Source organism: Lissotriton helveticus, chromosome 5_1 (genome assembly GCF_964261635.1).
Source record: "Lissotriton helveticus chromosome 5_1, aLisHel1.1, whole genome shotgun sequence".
In the NCBI taxonomy this organism is placed as follows: domain Eukaryota; kingdom Metazoa; phylum Chordata; class Amphibia; order Caudata; family Salamandridae; genus Lissotriton; species Lissotriton helveticus.
Window position 1 is genome coordinate 434,127,039 of NC_136065.1, and position 21,865 is coordinate 434,148,903.

The following is a 21,865-nucleotide window of genomic DNA, read 5'->3' on the forward strand; positions in this document are numbered from 1 at the left end:
ACTAGTTAAAAGCTTTGCTTTTGCTTTCTGACCCACAATGCATGAATGTTGAAAAATGTTAGAATACTGAAAAAGCATAAAGTTGAATTTCCACTTATTGCTTTATTGCACACAAATAAATATGATCCTTCACTTCTGGGCTCTCTAAAAACAGAAGACATCTCAGTCACTCACCCTTATAGTAAATTCCTTGGCCTGTACCATACAGTTTGTTCTAAGGCTTATCGCTGGCATTCACCAATCAACCTTCCAACTTCTTCCTTTGTGCTGTAACAATAATCAATCATCTGATCTCCGGTTAGCACCAGAAAACTGCAGTGGGTTAGAGTAGCTTTATAGTTAGGTGAAATGTACTGTAACAACCTAACAACCTAACAATTAAACTCTAAAAAAAAACCTTGCTCAGTGCATGCCAGCTCTTCATTTAATAACCATTGTCTATTCTAGATTCTGGCTTATGCACTTGCACTGTGCCCATGATAAAGTGAAGGATACCAAAATAAGTTTCAGCCTCCAATGTTAAATTCCTTCACATTTACTAAGTCTTTTTAAAATATTCAATTTTACTTTTCTGTGGGTATATACTTTAGCAATCTGCTAACATTATTACATTTTCTAAATAGTTGCAGATCCTTGCAAATCCCCCCAGGACTTGCGATGCACCCTCAGGTGTCCCGTGACCCCAAGTTAAGAATCGTTGCAATAGACTAAATCACACTGAGGGCCAGATGTAGGAGCCCTAATACCGATCGGAAACGGACGATTTTGGCCGTTTCCGACCGGTATTAGGGTTTTCAGATGTAGGGCATGCATTTACAGAATCGGTATTTTACCGATTCTGTATTTACCGATTCAGTAAAATTACCGAATCGGTAAATACAGACTCGGTAAAATACCGATTCTGTAAATGCAGATGTAGCTGGCACATGTCAGAGTGCCACAGGGCTTTAAGAATCGGTATTTTACCAACCAATCCAATTGGGTGCTAAAATACCGAATCCAGGTGTGCATGCACATGTGTGCATGCACACCTGTGCCATGTGACACACAGACATGCCCTTAGGGCATGTCTGTGTGCCATATGGCACACATGCCTATTTTTGGGGTGCCAGAGGGTGTCAAAGTGACACCCCCTGCACCCTTGCTGAAATCGGTATTTACCGAATCTGTAAATACCGATTCGGTAATGCCCATTGATTCCTATGGGCTTCAATGCCCATAGGAATAAATGGGCATTACCGATTTGGTATTTACAGAATCGGTAAATACCGAATCTTAACGATTCGGTATTTACCGAATCTGAAATACCTACATCTCCCCTCCTCTTTTTTACCACTTCTTAAATACCGATTCGGTATGAATCGGTATTTAAGAAGTGGTAAAAAAGATTTACCTACATCAGGCCTTTAGTCTCTTAATTCTGCTCTATGAGGCAACCAATAAAATCCAATTTAGGCAGCCAACCCCTAAAACCAGTTTACCAGGGCCAAATTGAAACCACTAACGACTCAAGGCAGCAAGATCAAAACCTCCTTTGGCAAAAATCATTCTTTGTCATCTGCTGCAACAAGCGCTTTGAATTTCTCACTTATTGACTTAAAAACATCACCCTGTCTTCTCTCTGTAAGAAATACCAAAAAGCCTAAATTTTACACCTCATTTGGAACTAGTGTAGCTCTTCCTAATTCATTTAGGCACAATACCTGATTAATTACTCTTCTTTGTTTATCTAATACAAATAAACTCTGATTTGAAATGTTCATTGGGTATTATGTAAAGTGTTTTAATACTCCCTGTGGTTCAGGCTTAAAATGCCTACACTCAATAACAATGTGTTGATCTGCTTGTCAAGATACACATTTGGAATGCCTGTTGTCCTTTTATCATCCACCACACATTCATCAGACGCCGCTGTGAGAGCTGGGGGGAGTACTACACAGCAGAATCTGCTATAGAAAAATAGTTCTTGGATTACAGAATAAAGTTGGTGTATTTCTTCATGACTAGAAGAAAGCAGAACTGTAGAGACTGTTTTTCTGCTGAGCATGGTTGTTGCTGAATGCTGAAAGTCCCAGTTCCTTATGCACCATCCATGGTCTGTTTATAGACTTTACTAGTCAGTCAGTAGACTTTACCAATATATTGTAAACGGTTATTAAAGCTTATTGATAGTTCCCGCTGGCCAATCTACAATGGTTATTAAGATCAGTGTTGCAGAAAAACCTATTCTTTGTGATTAATAGATGTTTTGCCTTCATTTGTAGCCCTTGATTGCGACATATCCTAAGAATGATTCTTTAAAATGTGCAGTGCAGGTAAATGGGAAACTCATTCATGATCCACAAGTGGTTGTATTTGGCACAATTTCGGAAATTGATACGTTTTAGTATGTGGAGTTGAATACCTACTAAGATACGTGCTGCAGAACCCATTTAACTGGATCGTAACATTCCAGTAGGAGTTGTGTCCCAGAGGAAAAAATACTGGCGAGCCATAAAAATAATTGCTGCACAGTAGAGTTACCGCGAATGCAGTGTGCTGCACAACTGATTGAGCAGCTTTCGGATGGAAAAGCGGCTGTCTAGAAAATGAGTGTAGGCTCAGGAAAGTAGGTGGTAGAAGTACAGTGCTGATCAACCCTACAGTGCTGGGAAAGCCACAAAAAAAGTTGTGAGACTTTGAAGGGAGCGAGATTGGCTCTTCGACTTTAATAGAGATGGTTCTGGCATCAGGAGTTTATATTCATGTTGGCTCTTCAAGTCTTTCTGCACTAAATTTGGAACTCTTGGATTATTGGTGCATACCTCGGCTTTAGAGCCTCACTTCATGCAGTCTGAAAATCCAGAATTACATGTAAAAGACAGAAATAGCTGGAACAAATGTGAGTGATCTGCAGCCTAAATCTTTGTGGAAGTTTCACAAACAATTTTGAACTGTCTCCTCTGGTCTAAACTGCTTAACCTAAATTGTTGGAGTGTCTCGGTTCTCTTCCAGGGGATCCTCATCAATAGTCATAAGCATTAGAATATTCCCGCCCATGTGTGGGACCCCGGAAACACTATATTAAATGGGCCCCACATATATATATACATATATAAAAAAAATATATCTATATCTATATCCATATATCCATATCCCAAAACACCTAACTACCATGGAAAGGCAGGCACGGACACGAAGTGGCGTTGGAATCGGCATTTATTTTTCAGTGCAGGGCGCCCTCAAGCACGAGAAGAGACGCGTTTCAGCCTCCAAGAGGCCTTTGTCAATCAAGTTTGGACATTCATTACTGATGGATTAAATAGCCCATCCCACTGACTTAATAAGTAAACATGGAAAACATACTATAGTGTGTGGATTCCCATTACAGCTTAAATGCAACATGCTCACATTGTCAGAGGCTCTTCAACAGCATCAATGCAGGTAAGATACAGCCTACTTATATATAGTGCCCAATGCAATTATCAAAGTGGCAATGTTACCAGTAAAACAGACAAAATTGATATAGTGAGACATGTATAGCAAATAAAACACAAATCAGTGGGAAACATACGGGCACTAGAACAGTTCTGCCAAACTCGCATCCTTTGTTGCCAGTATATAATAAAAATTATCACATAATAATAATAAAATTGCTGCCGCGTATACTAGTAGGAGTCCCTAAAGACTGTCTCATATCCCCTTAGCTTGATGAGGCTCTTATTTGTCCCGCCACAACACTACATCCAACATAGTCCAGGAAGGAGAAGTCATTTATGCCTTGTCTTTACCAACAACAGCAGCTGCGTGGAGCCTCGGGACCGATAGGACAAACATAGCGCCAGAGGCAACAGTCACTGCATCGCCGGTATTGTCCCGCTTTAGAAGCCAACTCAAGCACACGCTGAGTCACCGCCCTATCAATGTCAGTAGTTCTCAGCAGCTGTGGCTAATTGGAACGCCGGGACCGGTAAACATACGGCATGCCAGAGAAAACATTTTTATATTGTAGAAAAAATGCAGCCTCATTGTAGAAACGGGCACCTGTTTTACTGTCCCTAAAGTACTGCAAATCCCACAATGCAACATAGTAGTCTGTTGGGTGTCGGCAAAGTAAACTTCCTGTTGTACCTGTACAGTTGGTGTCGAGGCGGTTCTTATCCAGGTTGGACAGCCAATGTTTTAAGGGGAAAACGGCAAGCATCAATATTTAGATGGCACAACCTCGTGATGAAGGGGGACCCATTCACAAAATAGATAACGCCATCACCACCTCACCGCGTCAGCAGTGTAGCGTCTGCGGTGCCCAGTCACCAGTATGCACCAGTAATCCAGGCAAGGCATTTCTTGTTGGTGAGGTGCAGATCCATGCTGGCAGTCACAAAAACCACCCCGCTGTAAGACCCGCATCCTCACAGCAGTCATCCTCATTCCTTATCCTGGACGCACAGCTGGGGGCTCCCCTGGTAGCACTCCAGTACTCCTAAACAAACACACACGGTCAAATAGGAGAGCCACAAGACGACTGGTGTTCCATAAAAGCGTGATGACCATTCACGCTGAATAAACATGAACCAAAACACCTAACTCCCACAGAAGTTCCATGGAAAGGCAGGCACGGACATGAAGTGGCGTTGGAATCGGCATTTATTTTTCAGTGCAGGACGCCCTCAATCACGAGCACGAGAAGAGACGCGTTTCAGCCTCCAAGAGGCCTTTGTCAATCAAGTTTGGCAATGCATTACTGATGGATTAAATAGCCCATCCCACTGACTTAATTAGTAAACATGGAAAACATACCATAGTGTGTGGATATATATATCTCCAACCCCTCCCAATGAGAGGGAATGAGCCGCACACAATCACGATGGAAACCGGCAGGTTTATTTCATTTTTACAAGCGCTGGCATCTCTGTCCCTGATGCATTTCAGTCTACCACAGACCTTTCTCAAAGGGTGCGCCAGAGTTTTTAAAGGGGCTGGAACCGAACAAGACCGATTACATGCATTTTAAATGTTTGCCCCCTGGTAGGCTGTTCCTTTAGCATTCCGGTCATCGTAGTTCAATCACCGTCCCAAAACATTTATTTCCCTTCAGTGGGTAATGTTTAAAGTTCATTCCGCTTACTTTTTTATCGTAATTCCCTTGCAGGCTTTCTTTTGAAGTGTGCTGGGGCCAGAACCAAGTTCAAGTCCTTGGTAGCGCCGCTGCCTTAATTGCTTTCGCAGGCTCCTTGTGCGGTCCCCTTTCAGGCAGTGATGGCGCACTTTGAAACTGGTGGTGCGTTGCTGCCGGCAGGACCAAGCCGTACAACATGATACCAACCCCTCCCAATGAGAGGGAATGATAGATATATATATATATATATATATATATATATATATATATATATATATATATATATATATATGCAATTGCAGTCAAATTCACATAGAGCTGGATTATGCTGTAAAGAATTTCCACCATACATAAACATTTGCATTAGAAACATGAAAAACAACACCAAAGATTGTTTTGAAACTGTTTTAATGCTGAAAAAGCAGTAGAAATTCTTATTATATCCTGAAAGCATAGAAAGCTCCCAGGCTGCATTGCAAACACACAGTCTAAAAAGACTGAAAAGCTAACCTATAGCTGCATGCTACAAAGAACTGACACCGTGCCTTTAAGGCACTCATGACCCCCAGTATCCCATCATGCCTCAGGGGTGACAGTTGGGTCAGTTGTTCTTTCTGGCTCCTTCAGGAAGGATCCTGGTTACACAGCTCCACTCCTTTTCTGTTTCTGACAGAAAATTCTCTGTTTTCTACATTTTTAACCTTACTTCGACGTTTTTCAACTAGTCAAGTAGGTTTTCTCTTGTTGGTTGGCATTTTCATCTTGATATGCCTTCCCTTTTTGACAAATGCCCTTCTTGTGGCAAGAAGAAGGCAAAGACGGACAGCCATGAGGTATGCATCCTTTGCCTACCTGAAAACCATGACCCAAGGACCTGCCCTCACTGTGAGTCCCTGTCAGCAAGAACTTTGAAAGACAGGGAGAGAATTCAAGTCTATGGCCTAGCCCATAGGTCTTCTAGAGGGAGGTCCCCAGCCAAGAAGAGCTCCAAGAGGTCCAGAGAACCTTCAAAGGGCGAGTCTTCTCGTCCTGCAGCTTCAGTGTCGGGCTCGGCGCTGAGAAAGGAGCAACCGGTGGGTCATTCTTCGGAAAAATGACGTTTATCACCGTCGACGGCGGGCTCGCCGTCAAGAAGATCAGGTATGTCGTCGTCCAAATGTCCAGACCCTCCGCCGTCGTCAACCAGGCGACGATCGGCGTCGAGCGGGCGTTACACCTCCGCCGTCGTCAACCAGGCGACGACCGATGTCAAGAAGTGTGACTCCTCCGCTGACATCAACCAGGCGACGTTCGGCGTCGAGGGGTAAGGAGCCTCCGCCTTCGTCGTCGTCACGACGTACGGCGTCGAGAGCTGGCTCACCTCTGTCGTCGCAGGCTAAGCGACAGACGTCGAGAGCCCCAAGTCCTCCTCCGTCGACAACCAGACGTCGATCGGCGTCGAGGAGGAGATCTTCGTCGGCGTCGAGGGCGACCACGTAGACATTCGACGTTGAGAGGAAGCTCAATCGTCGGCCACACAACGCCGCTCAATGTCGAGAGACCATCATACCTCACGCCGTTCGCCGTCGAGGCATAAGACGTCGAGATTGCCTGATCCACCGGCGCCACAGAGAGAGTCGGCGTCGAAGGAAAGGACTCAGTCGATGGCGGGGCAGAGCTGGTCGACGTTGAGAGGTCATCATCGCTCGGAGTCGAGGCATGCGCCTTCAGAGCATTCGACGTCGAGGCACCATGAACGGTCCAGGTCGACGTCGAGACACCACGAACACTCGCCTACGAGATCCAGGGATGGTTCAGTGATCCTAGTGACTGAATCAGCCTCCCGTCACTCTTCTGGCTCTTCCAGATCCCCGTCAAGATCCAGAAGTCCTGCCCGCAGATCTAGAAGTCCTGCCCGCAGACCTCCCACTGATGGTGTGCAGTTGTCTCCCAGATGGTATATGCCTCTGCACAGTTGGCGAGACTCAGGGGCTACAAGACGGCTGCAGGAATGTCAGCCCAGTACACAGATCTCCTCTGCAAAGACTGGTCGAGGAAGTGTTCAGTCTCAGCCCTCCCAGGCACAGAGAAAGATCGCCTGTGAGGCTAGCTGTGTCTTGTTCCCCTGCACGAGAAGAACGCTCAGGGAGGTCTCACGAGAGGAGGCGCACTCGTTCCCCTAGACGGGAGGAACCCGCCAGAAGATCTCGCGAAAGGAGAGCTCGAACACCAGCTACTTCCCCTACCCCTTCTACCCGCTCTTCCATACGGGATTACTCCCCCCACTTTGGTTGATAGCCCTGTCTCTAGGGTTTCTCCGGTGGACGATATCAACACCTATCATGATGTCCTACAGAGGGGTGCACTGAAATTAAACATCGAGCTGTCTGTGCGACAGATCTCCACGACAGTGATCTTTGAGACTCTTCACCAAAAGTCGGGGTCTCGTCCAGTGCTACCGTTGGTCCCAGGGATTATGGATCCTGTCAATGATGTGTTCCTGGCTCCAGCATCGCTAAAAGCGGTGCCGGCTCGCATCCAAAAGAAGTATAAGGCCGCACCCTCTGACCCGATCTTTGTGAAAGCGGACCCGCCTGCCGACTCAGTAGTCGTGGCAGCAGCATGAAAAACCCACTCAGTCTCTCCCTCCTCCTCAACTCCTCCTGATAAGGATAGGAAGTTGCAAGACTCGTGGGGCCGCAAGGTCTGCAGTTCTGCCGCTTCAACGCTGAAGGTTTCTAGTGCGGCTGTGCTTTTAGGCAGGTATGATAGAGCCTTATGGGACTCAATGAAGTGTTTTAAATCAAAATTGCCAAAGGAGGACCAACAAGACTTCGAGGAGACCCTGACGGAAGGAAGTCTGGTGGCTAACCAGATAATTAGCACTGCTGCAGATGGAGCAATACTGGCGGGACATACATATGCCCATGGGGTATGTGCCAGACGTTCATCGTGGCTGTGCCTGACAGGCCTCAAGCCCGATGCGCAACAGCGTATTCTGAACATCCCGTTTACCGGATCATCTCTCTTTGGCCAGCACATGGATGACGAGATGAGTCGGATGAAAGCCGAGCTCGACACCGTCAAGGCAGTCGGCTTAGAAAAAAAGAAAGTGTTTAAACGCCGTTTCAAGACCAGCAAAGGCAGAGGGGCTCAACAGAGGGTTCAAACCCCTCACTGGTCCCAAAACAAGACCCAGGGCAAGACCCAGTTTCGGGGTGGTAAAGCTGGCCGAGGTAGAGGAGGTCACCAGCAGTCCTCTACCTCGACGAGAGGAGGAAAACAATGAGCACTGGCTTCCTCTGGCGCCGTTGTCCACTCCAGTGGGAGGAAGTGTTTCAAAACATCTGGCAGAGTGGGGCAGCATCACGAACGATCGGTGGGTGCTGAATTCACTGCGCAATGGATATGCTCTTCGTTTCCGTGCGCCTCAACAGGACATTCCCCCAAAGAAATCTCGTCCGCACCAACTCGGTCTGCTCCGAAAAGAGGTGAAGGCTCTTCTCCAAAAACGAGTTATAGAAGAGGTGCCTCCCTCACAAAGGGGAAAAGGAGTCTACTCAAGATACTTTCTTGTCCCCAAAAAGGATCAGGAAAACAAGTTCCAGCCCATCCTGGATCTTCGTGTTCTGAACAAGAACATAGTCAAGGAGAAGTTCCGCATGCTTGCTCTTCACTGAATATGTCCACATCAGCAAGTAGGAGATTGGATGTGTTCGATGGACTTGCAAGATGCCTATTTCCACATTCCAATTGCCATGCGACATCGGAAGTTCTTAAGGTTTCTGGTGGGCAGCAAACACTACCAGTACAGGGTCCTGCCTTTCGGGCTAAAGTCAGCCACGAGAGTCTTCACCAAATGCATGGCAGTGGCGGCAGCCTTCCTGCACAAAAAAAGGACATTTCGTCTATCCCTACCTAGACGACTGGCTCATAAAAAGCCCATCTCCTCAACAGGTAGAGAACGACTTCCACCTTTGCCTGCTACAATTGCACAGGCTCGGCCTCCACGTCAACATAGAGAAGTCTGTACAACTACCAACCCAATCCATTCACTACCTGGGCTCCGTTCTGGATACAAAATTGGGAAAAGCATATCCTTCGGAGGAGAGACTATTTTCTATGCAGCAGAAGTGCAGAGTTCTACTACAGTCCCAGAATCCAACAGCGCGTCAAGTAGCGTCTCTGCTGGGTTCCATGGCGTCCTGCATCTTCCTAATTCCTCACGTCAGGCTGAGGATGCGACCTTTGCAGCTGGCTCTGGAGGATCAATGGGATCATTCGACAGGGCGCTGGGAAGAGCAGATCAATCTTTCCCAGGTGACGAAGACCTCCATCAAATGGTGGACTCACCCTCACAACCTTCTGGTGGGAGTGCCTTTTCACCAACCTCTCCCGACACAGTCTATAGTCACAGACGCGTCTCTCCAAGGCTGGGGAGCACACATGGGGTGTCTACAGATTCAAGGAAGGTGGTCAGCAAAAGAACAGACCTACCATATCAACATGCTGGAGCTTCGAGCAGTCCATCTGGCTCTGAAGTCCTTCCTTCCTGCTCTCGAATCACACTCAGTCCTGATCCAAACGGACAACACGACGACCATGTTCTACCTGAACAAGCAGGGCGGAACTCGGTCACGTCCTCTCTCTCTGGAGGCACAAGCCATCTGGCACTGGCTGCTCGCCCGGAACGTCACAGTAGTGGCAGTGCATCTCCCAGGAGAGCTAAATATCAAGGCCGACGCACTCAGCAGGCACTTCGAAGATCAGCCAGACTGGGTGCTGCATGACAAGGTGGTGGCAGACCTCTTCCATCGCTGGGGTCGTCCAGAAATAGATCTGTTCGCGGATGACGAAAATACCACGCCTTCGCGTCCAGATTCCACCGTCCAGGGACAAGGGGGAATGCCCTTTTGATGGACTGGTCAGGGACATTTGCTTACGCATTTCCTCCTCTGCCCCCGATTCCGAAGGTGGTGTCCAAACTCCTCAGATCCAGCATGACCATGATCCTGGTAGCCCCAGACTGGCCTCGGCAGTGGTGGTACCCGGACCTTCTACAGCTGTCGGTGCTTCCACCCAGGAGACTGCCCTGCAGGCTGGACCTGCTGACCAAGATGGGGGGGGCGGGGGGGGGGAGGATTCTTCATCCCAACCTTTCCTCACTGCACTTAACAGCATGGCTCCTGAGGTCCTACAATACGGACATTTAAATTTGCCGCCTGATTGTATGCATATTTTAAAGGAAGCGAAACGACCCTCCACAAGAATGTCTTCTGCGTTTAAGTGGAAGAGGTTTTTTCTTTGGTGCAGAGAACATCACTTTGATCCCTCATCAGCACAGGAGGATGTGATTCTGCCTTACCTGCTGTACTTAGCAAGATCTGGTCTTAAATATACTTCGATCAGGGTGCACCTCTCGGCCATTACGGCTTATAGGAAGTCACCTACTCAGCCCTCCTTCTTCCAGATGGAGGTGGTCAAGGACTTCTTACAGGGGTTGAAGAAAGTGTTACCCCCCTGTTAGAAACCCTTCTCCTCCGTGGGAATTAAACCTAGTGTTGTCTAAGTTGATGGGCCCCCCTTTGAACCCATCCACAGAGCTTCCTTACAACACCTATCGTGGACGGCCGCTTTTCTAGTTGCAAATACATCAGCGCTCAGAGTAAGTGAGATACAAGCGCTGTGTACAAAAGAACCCTACACTGTTTTCCATCACAACAGAGTAGTCTTAAGGGCACATCCATCCTTTTTACCTAAGGTTGTCTCTGATTTTCATATAAATCAGTCTATTTCTCTTCATCCTTTTTTCCCAAACCCTACGACCCCGGCTGAGCGGTCGCTGCACTCTTTAGATCTCAAAAGAGTCCTTAAATTTTATTTGGAAAAGACCAAAGAGAGTAGGAAGACGGACCAATTGTATATCGACTATGGTCCGCTGGGAACGGGCTTTCCAGCTGCCAAGAGATCCATCTCCAGATGGATTGTCTCCTGTATTAAATTGGCTTATCAGCTTGCAGGCAAGCCTTACTTTTGTCACCTAAAGCACACTCTACTAGGGGGAAAGCGGCCACAGTATCTTTCCTGCATGATGTCCCTATGTCAGAGATTTGCAAGGCTGCAACCTGGAGATCAGTTCATACCTTTACAAGGCATTACTGTCTAGAATCTGATTCCAGGACTGATACTCAAGTAGGACAAGCCTCTTTGAGGAATCTATTTGGGTAGCCTGCGGCCTGTACAAGCTTAGTTTTTCTAGGCTTAGTAAAGCTATTACTGTATTGTTACTCCTTTGCCCGCAGGGAGATGAGGTGAGGCTCGCTATTCTATTCTAATGCTTATGACTATTGATGAGGATCCCCTGGAAGAGAAGGATTAGTTACTTACCTGTAATCCTAGTTCTCTTCCATGGGTATCCTCATCAAAGTCATAAGCAACCCTCCCGCCTCCCCGGGCAAAGGATCTTTATTAATATGGAGATATTGTTAACCTATTTGTTTCCATGGTTTTTCAGTCTCCGAAAAGAACAACTGACCCAACTGTCACCCCTGAGGCATGATGGGATACTGGGGGTCATGAGTGCCTTAAAGGCACGGTGTCAGTTTTTTGTAGCATGCAGCTACAGGTTAGCTTTTCAGTCTTTTTAGACTGTGTTTGCAATGCAGCCTGGGAGCTTTCTATGCTTTAAGGATATAATAAGAATTTCTACTGCTTTTTCAGCATTAAAACAGTTTCAAAACAATCTTTGGTGTTGCTTTTCATGTTTCTAATGCATATGTTTCATGTATGGTGGAACTTCTTTACAGCATAATCCAGCTCTATTGTGAATTTGGCTGCAATTGCATATATATATATATGTGTGTGTGGCACATATAATATAGTGTTTTCGGGGTCCTAATGCTTATGACTTTGATGAGGATACCCCTGGAAGAGAACTAGGATTACAGGTAAGTAACTAATCCATCATTGCACTAATGTGGGACCCTCTTCATTCAGAAAACAACACCTGAAGCAAATAAGGGAAAAGAGAGAATATTTGGGCAGAGCGACATACTGGATTTTGACAGAAGTCAGAGTGTGATGAGCAAACTTTCAGAAGCTAACCCACGTTAACAAATGTAGATGTAAACTGTGAATGTAATGAAAGGGGCAGGATAGCAAACGGGGAATCTGAATGAAGCTAATGTATTGAAAGCGCGAACAGAAACACAGGAAATCATTAACAGTGAAGATGGTCTGTCTGGGGATCATAGCTAAGAGTTTGTTAACCAGTAGTTATGAAGTTCCTGCGAAAGTCACAGAGTATCTGATCTTTTTTTGGCTCTGGTCCCTAGGTTGATATCCCAGGTGATAGAGCACAGTACAAATACAAACTATTTGGGGAAAGCACATAGAAAGCAACATCATTGTGGTTAGTGAATAAGAGGGTGTGGGAGGGAAGACCGCATAGGTCTTCCACCGGACTAACAAAGTGGTGATTTTTTTCAGTAAGCAAGCATTTTTAGTCTTTGGCTAGTTAATATGTATAAAGCCTTACTAATTGTTTAATTTTGTGATTGAATGGTTCTGTGATATATTTCCATGTTAAGAATGTAACTAAATATAGGTGTATTCGTAAAGAACAGATCACAGAATAAGTTCAATTATACAGTAGCATTGCTGATCGCATGGCATAAATGGTAGCATACAGCTAAGATAAACATGCCTATTGCAATGTATTCTTCGGCAATGTATGCTAGTGTGCTTAATGGTATAATATAGATAATGGGGTTGGACCCATGTAGTCAGTGGGACCTGGGTAATTGATTGAGATATATAAAGAGGGGTCCCAGACCAAGCAAGAAATAATTATTTACAAATGCACATATTTGTTAGAATGAATTCAAAAACAAATGAGGGTGCCCAGTGTTTTTATTTTCACTGCACCATAAGACATTCAATGATTGAAAAATCATTAGTAAAGTCACAAAATTCAAATGCGCCCACTGGGGGAAGGGAAGGAGTGCAAGGGAGGGAATACATTTCAATTAGTTACACATCACTAATCAAAAAATCATTGAGCATGAATCCATGAGTTAATTCATAAATACAATTGATCCACATATGAGAGGTCAAGAAAAAACACATGTCAAACAAAACATTTTACATGAAAGAAACTCCTATAGTGATTATTATTATCAATCTAGGGTTAGGAGTTCTTGATTGTAGATGAAAGTCTACGTTTCGACCCAGAAGGTGTAGGACAGTGGATCCTTACTCGCGGGTCTTCGTCAGGACGTGAGGGGGGTGGAGGGAGTAGTGGGGCTATTTCCTGACAGAGCAGGCAGAAAAAACGGCCAGCCCAAACGCGTGGTCCGTCTCCAGGCGATGCCTCGACCTGTGTTGTATTTGTCCGGATCTTATTTTCTAAGCAAGGGTGAGGATAAGTCGATATTCCTCGTCATACCAGGGTGTGTTCGAATTCCTCGAAATGAACAGAAGCGATCGTGCCACATCCGAAAGGATGTTAATTCTCAAAGCGGAGCCGGCGTCCCGCCGTGTCTCCTGTTTATTATTATTTTCGTAACGCGGTGTTCAAATTCCTCACAACGATCAAGGTCGCCATTGACACATCCAAAAGGATTATCGGGTCTCAATGAGAAGCACGGGAGCCAGCGTCTCACCGCGTCTGCCTAGAACCAGGTTTCGGATGTGGCACGATCGCTTCTGTTCATTTCGAGGAATTCGAACACACCCTGGTATGACGAGGAATATCGACTTATCCTCACCCTTGCTTAGAAAATAAGATCCGGACAAATACAACACAGGACGAGGCATCGCCTGGAGACGGACCACGCGTTTGGGCTGGCCGTTTTTTCTGCCTGCTCTGTCAGGAAATAGCCCCACTACTCCCTCCACCCCCCCTCACGTCCTGACGAAGACCCGCGAGTAAGGATCCACTGTCCTACACCTTCTGGGTCGAAACGTAGACTTTCATCTACAATCAAGAACTCCTAACCCTAGATTGATAATAATAATCACTATAGGAGTTTCTTTCATGTAAAATGTTTTGTTTGACATGTGTTTTTTCTTGACCTCTCATATGTGGATCAATTGTATTTATGAATTAACTCATGGATTCATGCTCAATGATTTTTTGATTAGTGATGTGTAACTAATTGAAATGTATTCCCTCCCTTGCACTCCTTCCCTTCCCCCAGTGGGCGCATTTGAATTTTGTGACTTTACTAATGATTTTTCAATCATTGAATGTCTTATGGTGCAGTGAAAATAAAAACACTGGGCACCCTCATTTGTTTTTGAATTCATTCTAACAAATATGTGAATGTAAATAATTATTTCTTGCTTGGTCTGGGACCCCTCTTTATATATCTCAAGTGTGCTTAATGGAGCATCACATTGTTAGTAACATTTTGCTTACAGATGTACACATTTTTTAGTTCTATGTCTAGTATGGATTCCACGTTTTAGAAAGAAAGTAGAATCTCAACTGCAAGGAGTCAACATTTTCTACATTGCTTGACCCTGTCTTTACTCTTCTAACAGACTGTCTCAGGAAAGGCTGTGTAACGCAACGTTGAGTACACATAATTGCAACCACTCTTTGTATGCTTATGTAAAGGTACATTCTTATTTGGTCAAATACCCGCAAACCAAGTTCCAGTGCACTGAGCTACCATCACGGGAGAGGATGTTGCATGACGACCAGGACTGCCGATTTTTGAATAGTGGAACCGGGTTCCAGTCTCCATGTCTGCTCAGCATCCTGTGATTCTGGGCAAATCACTTAATCTCCACGTGCCTACAAAATATGAATGTGTCCTTGTGTAATGTTACTAGTGCTCATGTAAAGCACTCCAGTACCTTCAAATCGAGTTTACGCTATGTATAACTGCAGAAAAAAGCAGTTCTGTAGAAATTAATTGGCAATGAATACGAACTGGATCAAAACTTTGTAGACAACTTTATTTTTCACTTATCCTGTTGATGCTTCCCTACATGCTAAAAAAAATGTAGAAAGATAATCGCATAAGCAGATCTATCTGGGCTATAACCCCTCTTTCTTTGAGCAATTCCAGAGATCCCAATCGAATCATTAGCTGACCAAATGTCTGCCAAGGAAACTGGAAGAATAGTGAAGGGGAGTTTTAAAAAGTCAGGCACACTTGGGCGAGGTTAAGAAATTAGACTTCAAGGATTCCAAGAAAGTGGGAGGGGTCGGACATGGTTTCAGAGCTCAATAACTGTTTTTATTTGAAAATATCAAATTTTGTGTTCAACAACATGTCCTTGTCTTTTGGAAATAATTTCCAACATGTTTGTGTTCCGGTGGCAGCTAGTGAAGTGGTAAGCGATAATGCTTGCCCTGGATTCAAGTGTGTGAACTCTACTTCTTTAAAGAAGGTTGTCTGGGTGGGGAGAGTAACTTTCTCCAGGAGGAAAGACTGAAAAGATGGGGTCGATACTGCGTTTTTAAAGTAAGATTTTCAAATACATTTGGTTACAAGCCATACACTATAACCAATGAAGCCTGATTGGATTGGGAAACTGCCACTACAACGCAGCCGTTTCCACGCACATCCTTAACCACGCATGCATTAAAACGCATGCGTGGTTACCACGAATAGCCTTTACCACGCATAACTTTACTACGATATACATAGTAAAGGCATGTGTGTTAAAGGCTAAAACTAAAAAAGGGGGCTGGGGGGGGGGGGAATCTCTCCCTACTCCCCATGCAAAAATAGAGGGCCAAACCCCCCCTCCCAAAAAAAGCACCCATATCCGTAGCGTTGTGGAGGCAATCAGCGTCATTAGAGGAAACGGAAAGACACTTCAGTTTCCTCTTTACGATGTGCAACATCACCTCAGAGGATCATGGAGAAGAGACGACGTTGAGCGGTAAGAAGAATTTTAGATTAAAAAAATATAAATATAAGGATTGAGGGGGTTATATAAGGATTGAGGGGGTTGTGTAACGCAGGTGCCCGATTTTAGAGTTCAGGGGAGGGGTATTTGTAAGAAGGGTTTAGGGGTGGGGGAATTGCGATGGGAAACATTTTAAGAGTTCAGGGCAGGGGTAATTCTATGAAGGATTGGGGGTCACGCAGGAGTACAGGGGAGGAGTATTTAAAAAAAATTAAAAATTAGAGAACTAGAGAGGGGAGGGGGTAAGAGAGCAGTTATAGGAAATGGGCAAGGGGTCTGAAATAACCTTTACCAAGAGTATGCCCTTACCATGCATGAATTTACAACGAAAATCGTTGTAAAGGTATGCGTGGTAAAGGAATATTTGTGGTAAAGGTTATGCTTGAGAATGGCATTTGCATTGTAACGCATGCGGGGTAAAGGCATGCGTTGCAACGGAATGCGTTGTAACGTCATACAACAGATTGGTTTTCAGAACCATGTGTGTAACTTTGTATTTATCAATGATTATCTCCATTATGCAAGGGTCATCATTATATTCATAGGTTACCCCCAATATGTCATGGGTGTCCAATTATTACAATAAGTACATGCATTACACTATTTCTAGAGTTTTGCATTTGATGCCATCCATATTCCATGAGTGACTGTTGAGTCAAAATTTACCTCTAGTATGTTTGGGTCAGCATTTTGTCATGGTTGTCTGCTCACCACTACCAGTATGCAATGGTTGTCTTCCTGAATGCCAAGAATGTACCTCCAGTGTGCCAGCACCAGAACTTGCGACTGGTGCCTCTTACCCCAAAAAATTGTGTCTAGTATGCCACAGGTTCCCCTTTTGCCAAGAATGACCTCCAATATGCTAGAACCATCGTTTTGCCCTGGGTGCCCCATATTCCAAGCATTAAATCTATATGCCTGTACTAGTATTTTGCAATGGGGGCCTCTGTAAGTCCACAAATAACTCCAGCTTGCCAGGGTGAGCAACAGCCACGCAAGCAAAGCACATGCACACATTCACACACTCCTTCACTCTGTCTTGCATACACACACTGTTATACACACATTCTCGCGTGCACGTTCTCTCGCCAGCGCACACGTTTTCTTGCCGACGCGCCCGCTCTCTCGCACGTTCGATCGTGAGCACACGCCTCTTTTGTCATTAGGGTGGTGCGGAGTTAGTTGATGCTGTGTCAAGAGATCAGAATCTCCTTCAAAGGAGGGAAATGTAGTGGCTGGTTCCAGGCTGAGAAGGAAGGGCCTTTCAAGAACGTTGTAAGCCTCTCATATTACAAAATTGGCTAAATATTTATTGAAAAGCAACCCTGTGTTAAACTGCTGGTTTAATCTTTCATGGTAGTGCTGGTTTAAAATACCAAATCCAATCTCCTGCTGTGATAACCATGTTTTCCTCTTGCAGGAAATCCCACCAGTTGTTCCAGCATATTCGTCAATGAGCAGAAGAGAGTTCAGGAAACTGCATTTTAAAGCAAAGGAAGATTATGAGGAGGAGGAAGAGGAGGAGGAGGAGGAGGAGGAGGAGGATGATGATGATGATGATAATGCATAACTGCTGAAGGAATAAGGTGGGAAAACTATGATTATTGCTTTGGTTAAATTTAAGTACTTCTGAGTAATCAGAGTTAACCGTTATTCATTTTAATCAAAGATGATGAATATTTTACATGCTAAAAATCATATTTTCAGTCAAATAATTCATTAGGAAATGAATGGTGGACCTAGAGGACCATAAATCAATGACCTTTTTCTGGGTTAATGTCCTCAGTGTAGTAGCCATTCATAGCTAGATAAAATGACTGGGCGAGAAATCTGAGCCGTTATCTTTATTAATGAAGAGTGCTATATTTAGAAGTGATTTTGGTCACCTTGGTTTGTACATCTTCCCAAATTGCTAATTGTTGACCTCTTCACGATAACTCATCACCTTTCCAGAAAGCTTAAATTGATCGCGTCACGGTGTATTCATTTTTATGCTGTTGGGAGACATGGTCAAGATCACACATGGAAACTGAATGCCTCTGGGTGATGCTGAGCCCATAGTCCTTCCTTCAACTCTGATACAGAGCCAAACCAGTCTCTCATGATGTCAAATCTGGTGCCGACCGGACCAGTAAGACTGTTCCGACCCATGAGACCATCCAATGCCTCCTTTCTTTGATTGGCACTGTGGGGGGTTTTGGTTGAGATGTATCTGCTAATCCTTATACCTACCCTGACCCCGTGGAAGACCCTTTGGCCCAACCAGATGATGACCACTTGTTTAAGAAACTGGCTGACGCCGGTTATCTAGACACATCTCCAGATCTGGCCTGGTCTCTTCAATTAATGTGGTTACGGATGTATGGGGCTACCCTTGCTATGGTGGTTAGGATGGCAACTGAAGTCCTCTTAAGCTACCCTATGTGGAAGTCTACTCGGTTTTGACATAGGTGCTTCAGCCGGGGATACTGCCACGTAACTCTTCCCACCCTTTAATAAAGGCCTCTCGGATATCTTGCTTGGGACGCGGACCAAGCCTTGCATAGGTACCCCTGTGCACAAGCCGATTGTGCACCACCATCGCCCGCTCCTGGGAACCCAACTCTCCTCAACCAGCACCCCAACCCTGAGAGTCTGGTGGTACAAGTCCAGTCCGGCTCATCTCCTGCCACCCCACCAGACAGGGAATCCAAGAGGCTGGCCACCCTCAGAAAGCAGATTTTCTCTTTCGCCAAACCTGCACTGCATCTGTGAACACCATGTGCCTCTTGGGCGGATATAGCCACACTGTGTGTGACTCTGGTGCACAAGTGCTGCCTATGGTCTTGGAGGAGGCCCGACACACCCTGAACCAGATCATCGCCGATGGCTTGGACGCAGCACAGTTCACCATCCAATGCCTGCTAAATACAACAGACTCGTTGGGCAGGGCCATTGCTACATCGGTGGCACTCTGCCTCGATGCCTGGCTGAGAACTGCTTTTCGGAAGATGTTCAGAGATCTCTCATGGACATGCCGTCAACGGCGCTTGCCTGCTCGGCGACGAGGTTGATTCAGTGCTTGAATGCACCACTGGTCAGTCATTGGGGCTCACCATGTCCTCACGCCAACCACACGTGTCTTTTAGCTTTTTCCTTGGTTATGGTAGGGTTTATCAGCCATGTCTTTTACAGCAAATCGCCCATGTCTTTAAGGCTTCCCAGTCTTTTTGTGGATGCGGCTCCCACAAGTCCAGTGGGAACCAAAGAAAGGGATCTGCCCAGACGACTGTAACCTCTAAACCTCTATAGTATGGCCTCATAGCAACATGGGCACTCCTTTGGAGGCAGGATCCGGCACCACCTGCCACAATGATATGCCATTACATAGGACAAGAGGGTGCTCCAGACTGTCCACTGCACTCTCCTATTCTGCATAAAGATTGAGCGGCGACAGTTGATGGTCTTCAGCCTCCCTCCAGAAGTTTGTGATTTCACCATCTTGGCAGCCGGAAGTCCATCAACAAAAACTGTATACATCTGGCATTGTGAAGTTTGTGGCTTGGTGCTCCGAAAAATGCGTTGACCCCTTTGCTGCACCCTTGTCCCAAGTGCCTGTGTTTTTTCTGTCCTTAGCCCAGCAAGACCTTGCCCTGGGCACAGTTAAGGGCTATCTTTCTGCCATTTTGCCCCTTTAGCAGTTGTCAAATCAACACTCCCTGATTAAGTCACCCATTATGATGCAAGGTCTTCAGCACACGTTTTCTCCCAAACCTTTCGTTCTACCACAATGGAGGACTTCATTTAGTTGAACTTTTCTGATATGTTCCCTCTTTAAGCCCAGGCGCTGCTGCTCTCAAATTTCTGGCAATCAAGATAGTCCTCTTGGTGTCCATCATATCAGCCAGGAGTGTCAGTGAGCTACAGGCTCTCTATTTACCCTCCATACACCATCTTTTTCCAAAGACAAAGTAGTTATCTGAACACATGCCTATTTTTATCTGAAGGTGGTGACACCTCTCCACGTAGGCCAAAACATCACACTGTCCACTTTCTTTGCTCTGCCTCACCCCTCTCAGAAGAGGCTGCATTGCCTGGACCCTAAAAGGGCACTGTCATTTTACATCGATTGCCCCAAAGAACACGGGTGGACAATCCGCTCTGGAACAAAGAAAGGGAAAGCAGTGCAGAACCAGACCATCTCCAGGTGGAATGTACTCTACATAAAGATCTGCTACATATTAACCAAGAAGCAACCTGCTCAGGGCATGCAGGCTCATTCTTCCAGAGCCCAAACTTCATCCACTGCATTAGCTCATGGAGTTCACCCTGGGCATCTGTCAGGCTGTTGAGCGGGCATCCTTGTACGCTTTTGATAAAAAATACTGCCTTTAAAGGCAGGTCTGTCATGATGGGTGCTCCTCCAGGACTTTGTGGTTTGGGCCAGTTTGCAGACCCACCTCTGGGGAAGTACTGCTTTGGTATCTAATCTAAGGCAAGGAATCTGGGGATAGAAGCGGGAGAAGCTGAAAAATTGCAGCCATGTTTTTGATGAAGGTTACTTACCTCTGATAAGGCTTGACACTGAAATCATCGCCGAGGAAAGAGGATTGACAGTGACCAATGGGAAGAGAGCACCAACAATATGCAGGAAAACACTGGTGAGAAGACTGACTTAAGAAGACCACATGGTTTGAGAATGAGAATGAGAAAGGGGCAAGTGGCACCACAAATATGCATAGAAAGACACACAACTGGTCTGTAACCTTTATCTTCCCAAAGACCTCAGTGCAGAGGACTGTGCGGCATGTGTAGGGATCCTGTCTAAAACCATCAGGGCAAGGCAAAAGCTAATGTGGGCACACTACGGAATGGCATTACCACAAAGAAAGCAGGAGTCCCTAAAAGATCTGGGCCAGTCAAGCGATTATAAAGGCATCCTTTAAACAAAGGAAACCCAGAGGGACGAGCCAGGGCTCAAGGAGATCATAGCAAGCCAAACCGGCAGTCACAGGAAACTAGGGAGTGAGGAACACGGAGTAAAGGTAACCCCTCAAAGCTGAGAAACAGTCAAGCAGAAGACCTCGGACTCGATAACCCGCAATGATGCTGAAATTGTCGATGCCGCAGGGTAGAGTGAAGCTCAAGGGGCCACACTGTTCAAAGACCCCAAAGGAGGCAACCCCACAAAACCTGACTCAACCTCAAAGAGAGGATCAAAGATGGCCACCGAGCTGGACAAAGAGGCTCCCAGGGTTGGGATAATTATTCCTTAAAATATCCAGCTGCATACCCTGCCATCAAGGAACCACTAACTACCTGTGCAACAAGTAAGGCGTGCCAGATGGCCTCTTACTGGCAAAACCTGGTTTCCACTCATTGATTCAGGAACGTTTGGATTTCCCTTGAGGGCTGCCTTGTCACATCTGGCATCGGAGTCCATTAGCCCTTGGACTACAGATCGGCACTGGAGAGCCCCTCATCATATCTGCCCCAGATTCCCAGGTATTTAGCTCACTGGAGGGTTGATTCCTCTGGGATCCGCCTTGGTTGTGTGTCCAACTTTGGGCTTAACCCATCTGCATCACCTACCATACACCTCAATTCCTCCTGCGAGTGCCTGAAATCCCATAGTGTGGCCCGAGTAGCAGCTCAGAGTGGTCCCAAGCTGCTCCACTGATCTCTCTCCGGCTACATCAATTCACATGCACAATAGTACCCTAGCTCACGCCTATGGCATGGGACGTCCTGATCTCGCTGCCAAGACATTGCCTTTCTGGGAACTCCACTCCCTCTCCTTTGCCAGTGCACCTAGTCCTTCAGCTGACCCTGATGACCTCTGCACTATGGGAAACAAAAGGACTTTGTGACCCTCTCAAA

General features: G+C 45.8%; 1 protein-coding gene across 1 annotated transcript in view; it reads left to right on the forward strand.

Annotated features, from left to right (window-relative positions):
* C5_1H1orf174 (chromosome 5_1 C1orf174 homolog) overlaps window positions 1-21,865 on the forward strand; it is a 122,747-nt gene that overhangs the window by 80,045 nt on the left and 20,837 nt on the right. Inside the window, exon 4 of the mRNA XM_078642630.1 lies at window positions 17,427-17,592. Within this exon, the coding sequence (XP_078498756.1) occupies window positions 17,427-17,576 (150 nt within the window). The 3' untranslated portion in view covers window positions 17,577-17,592. The remainder of the gene's footprint in view (window positions 1-17,426; window positions 17,593-21,865) is intronic.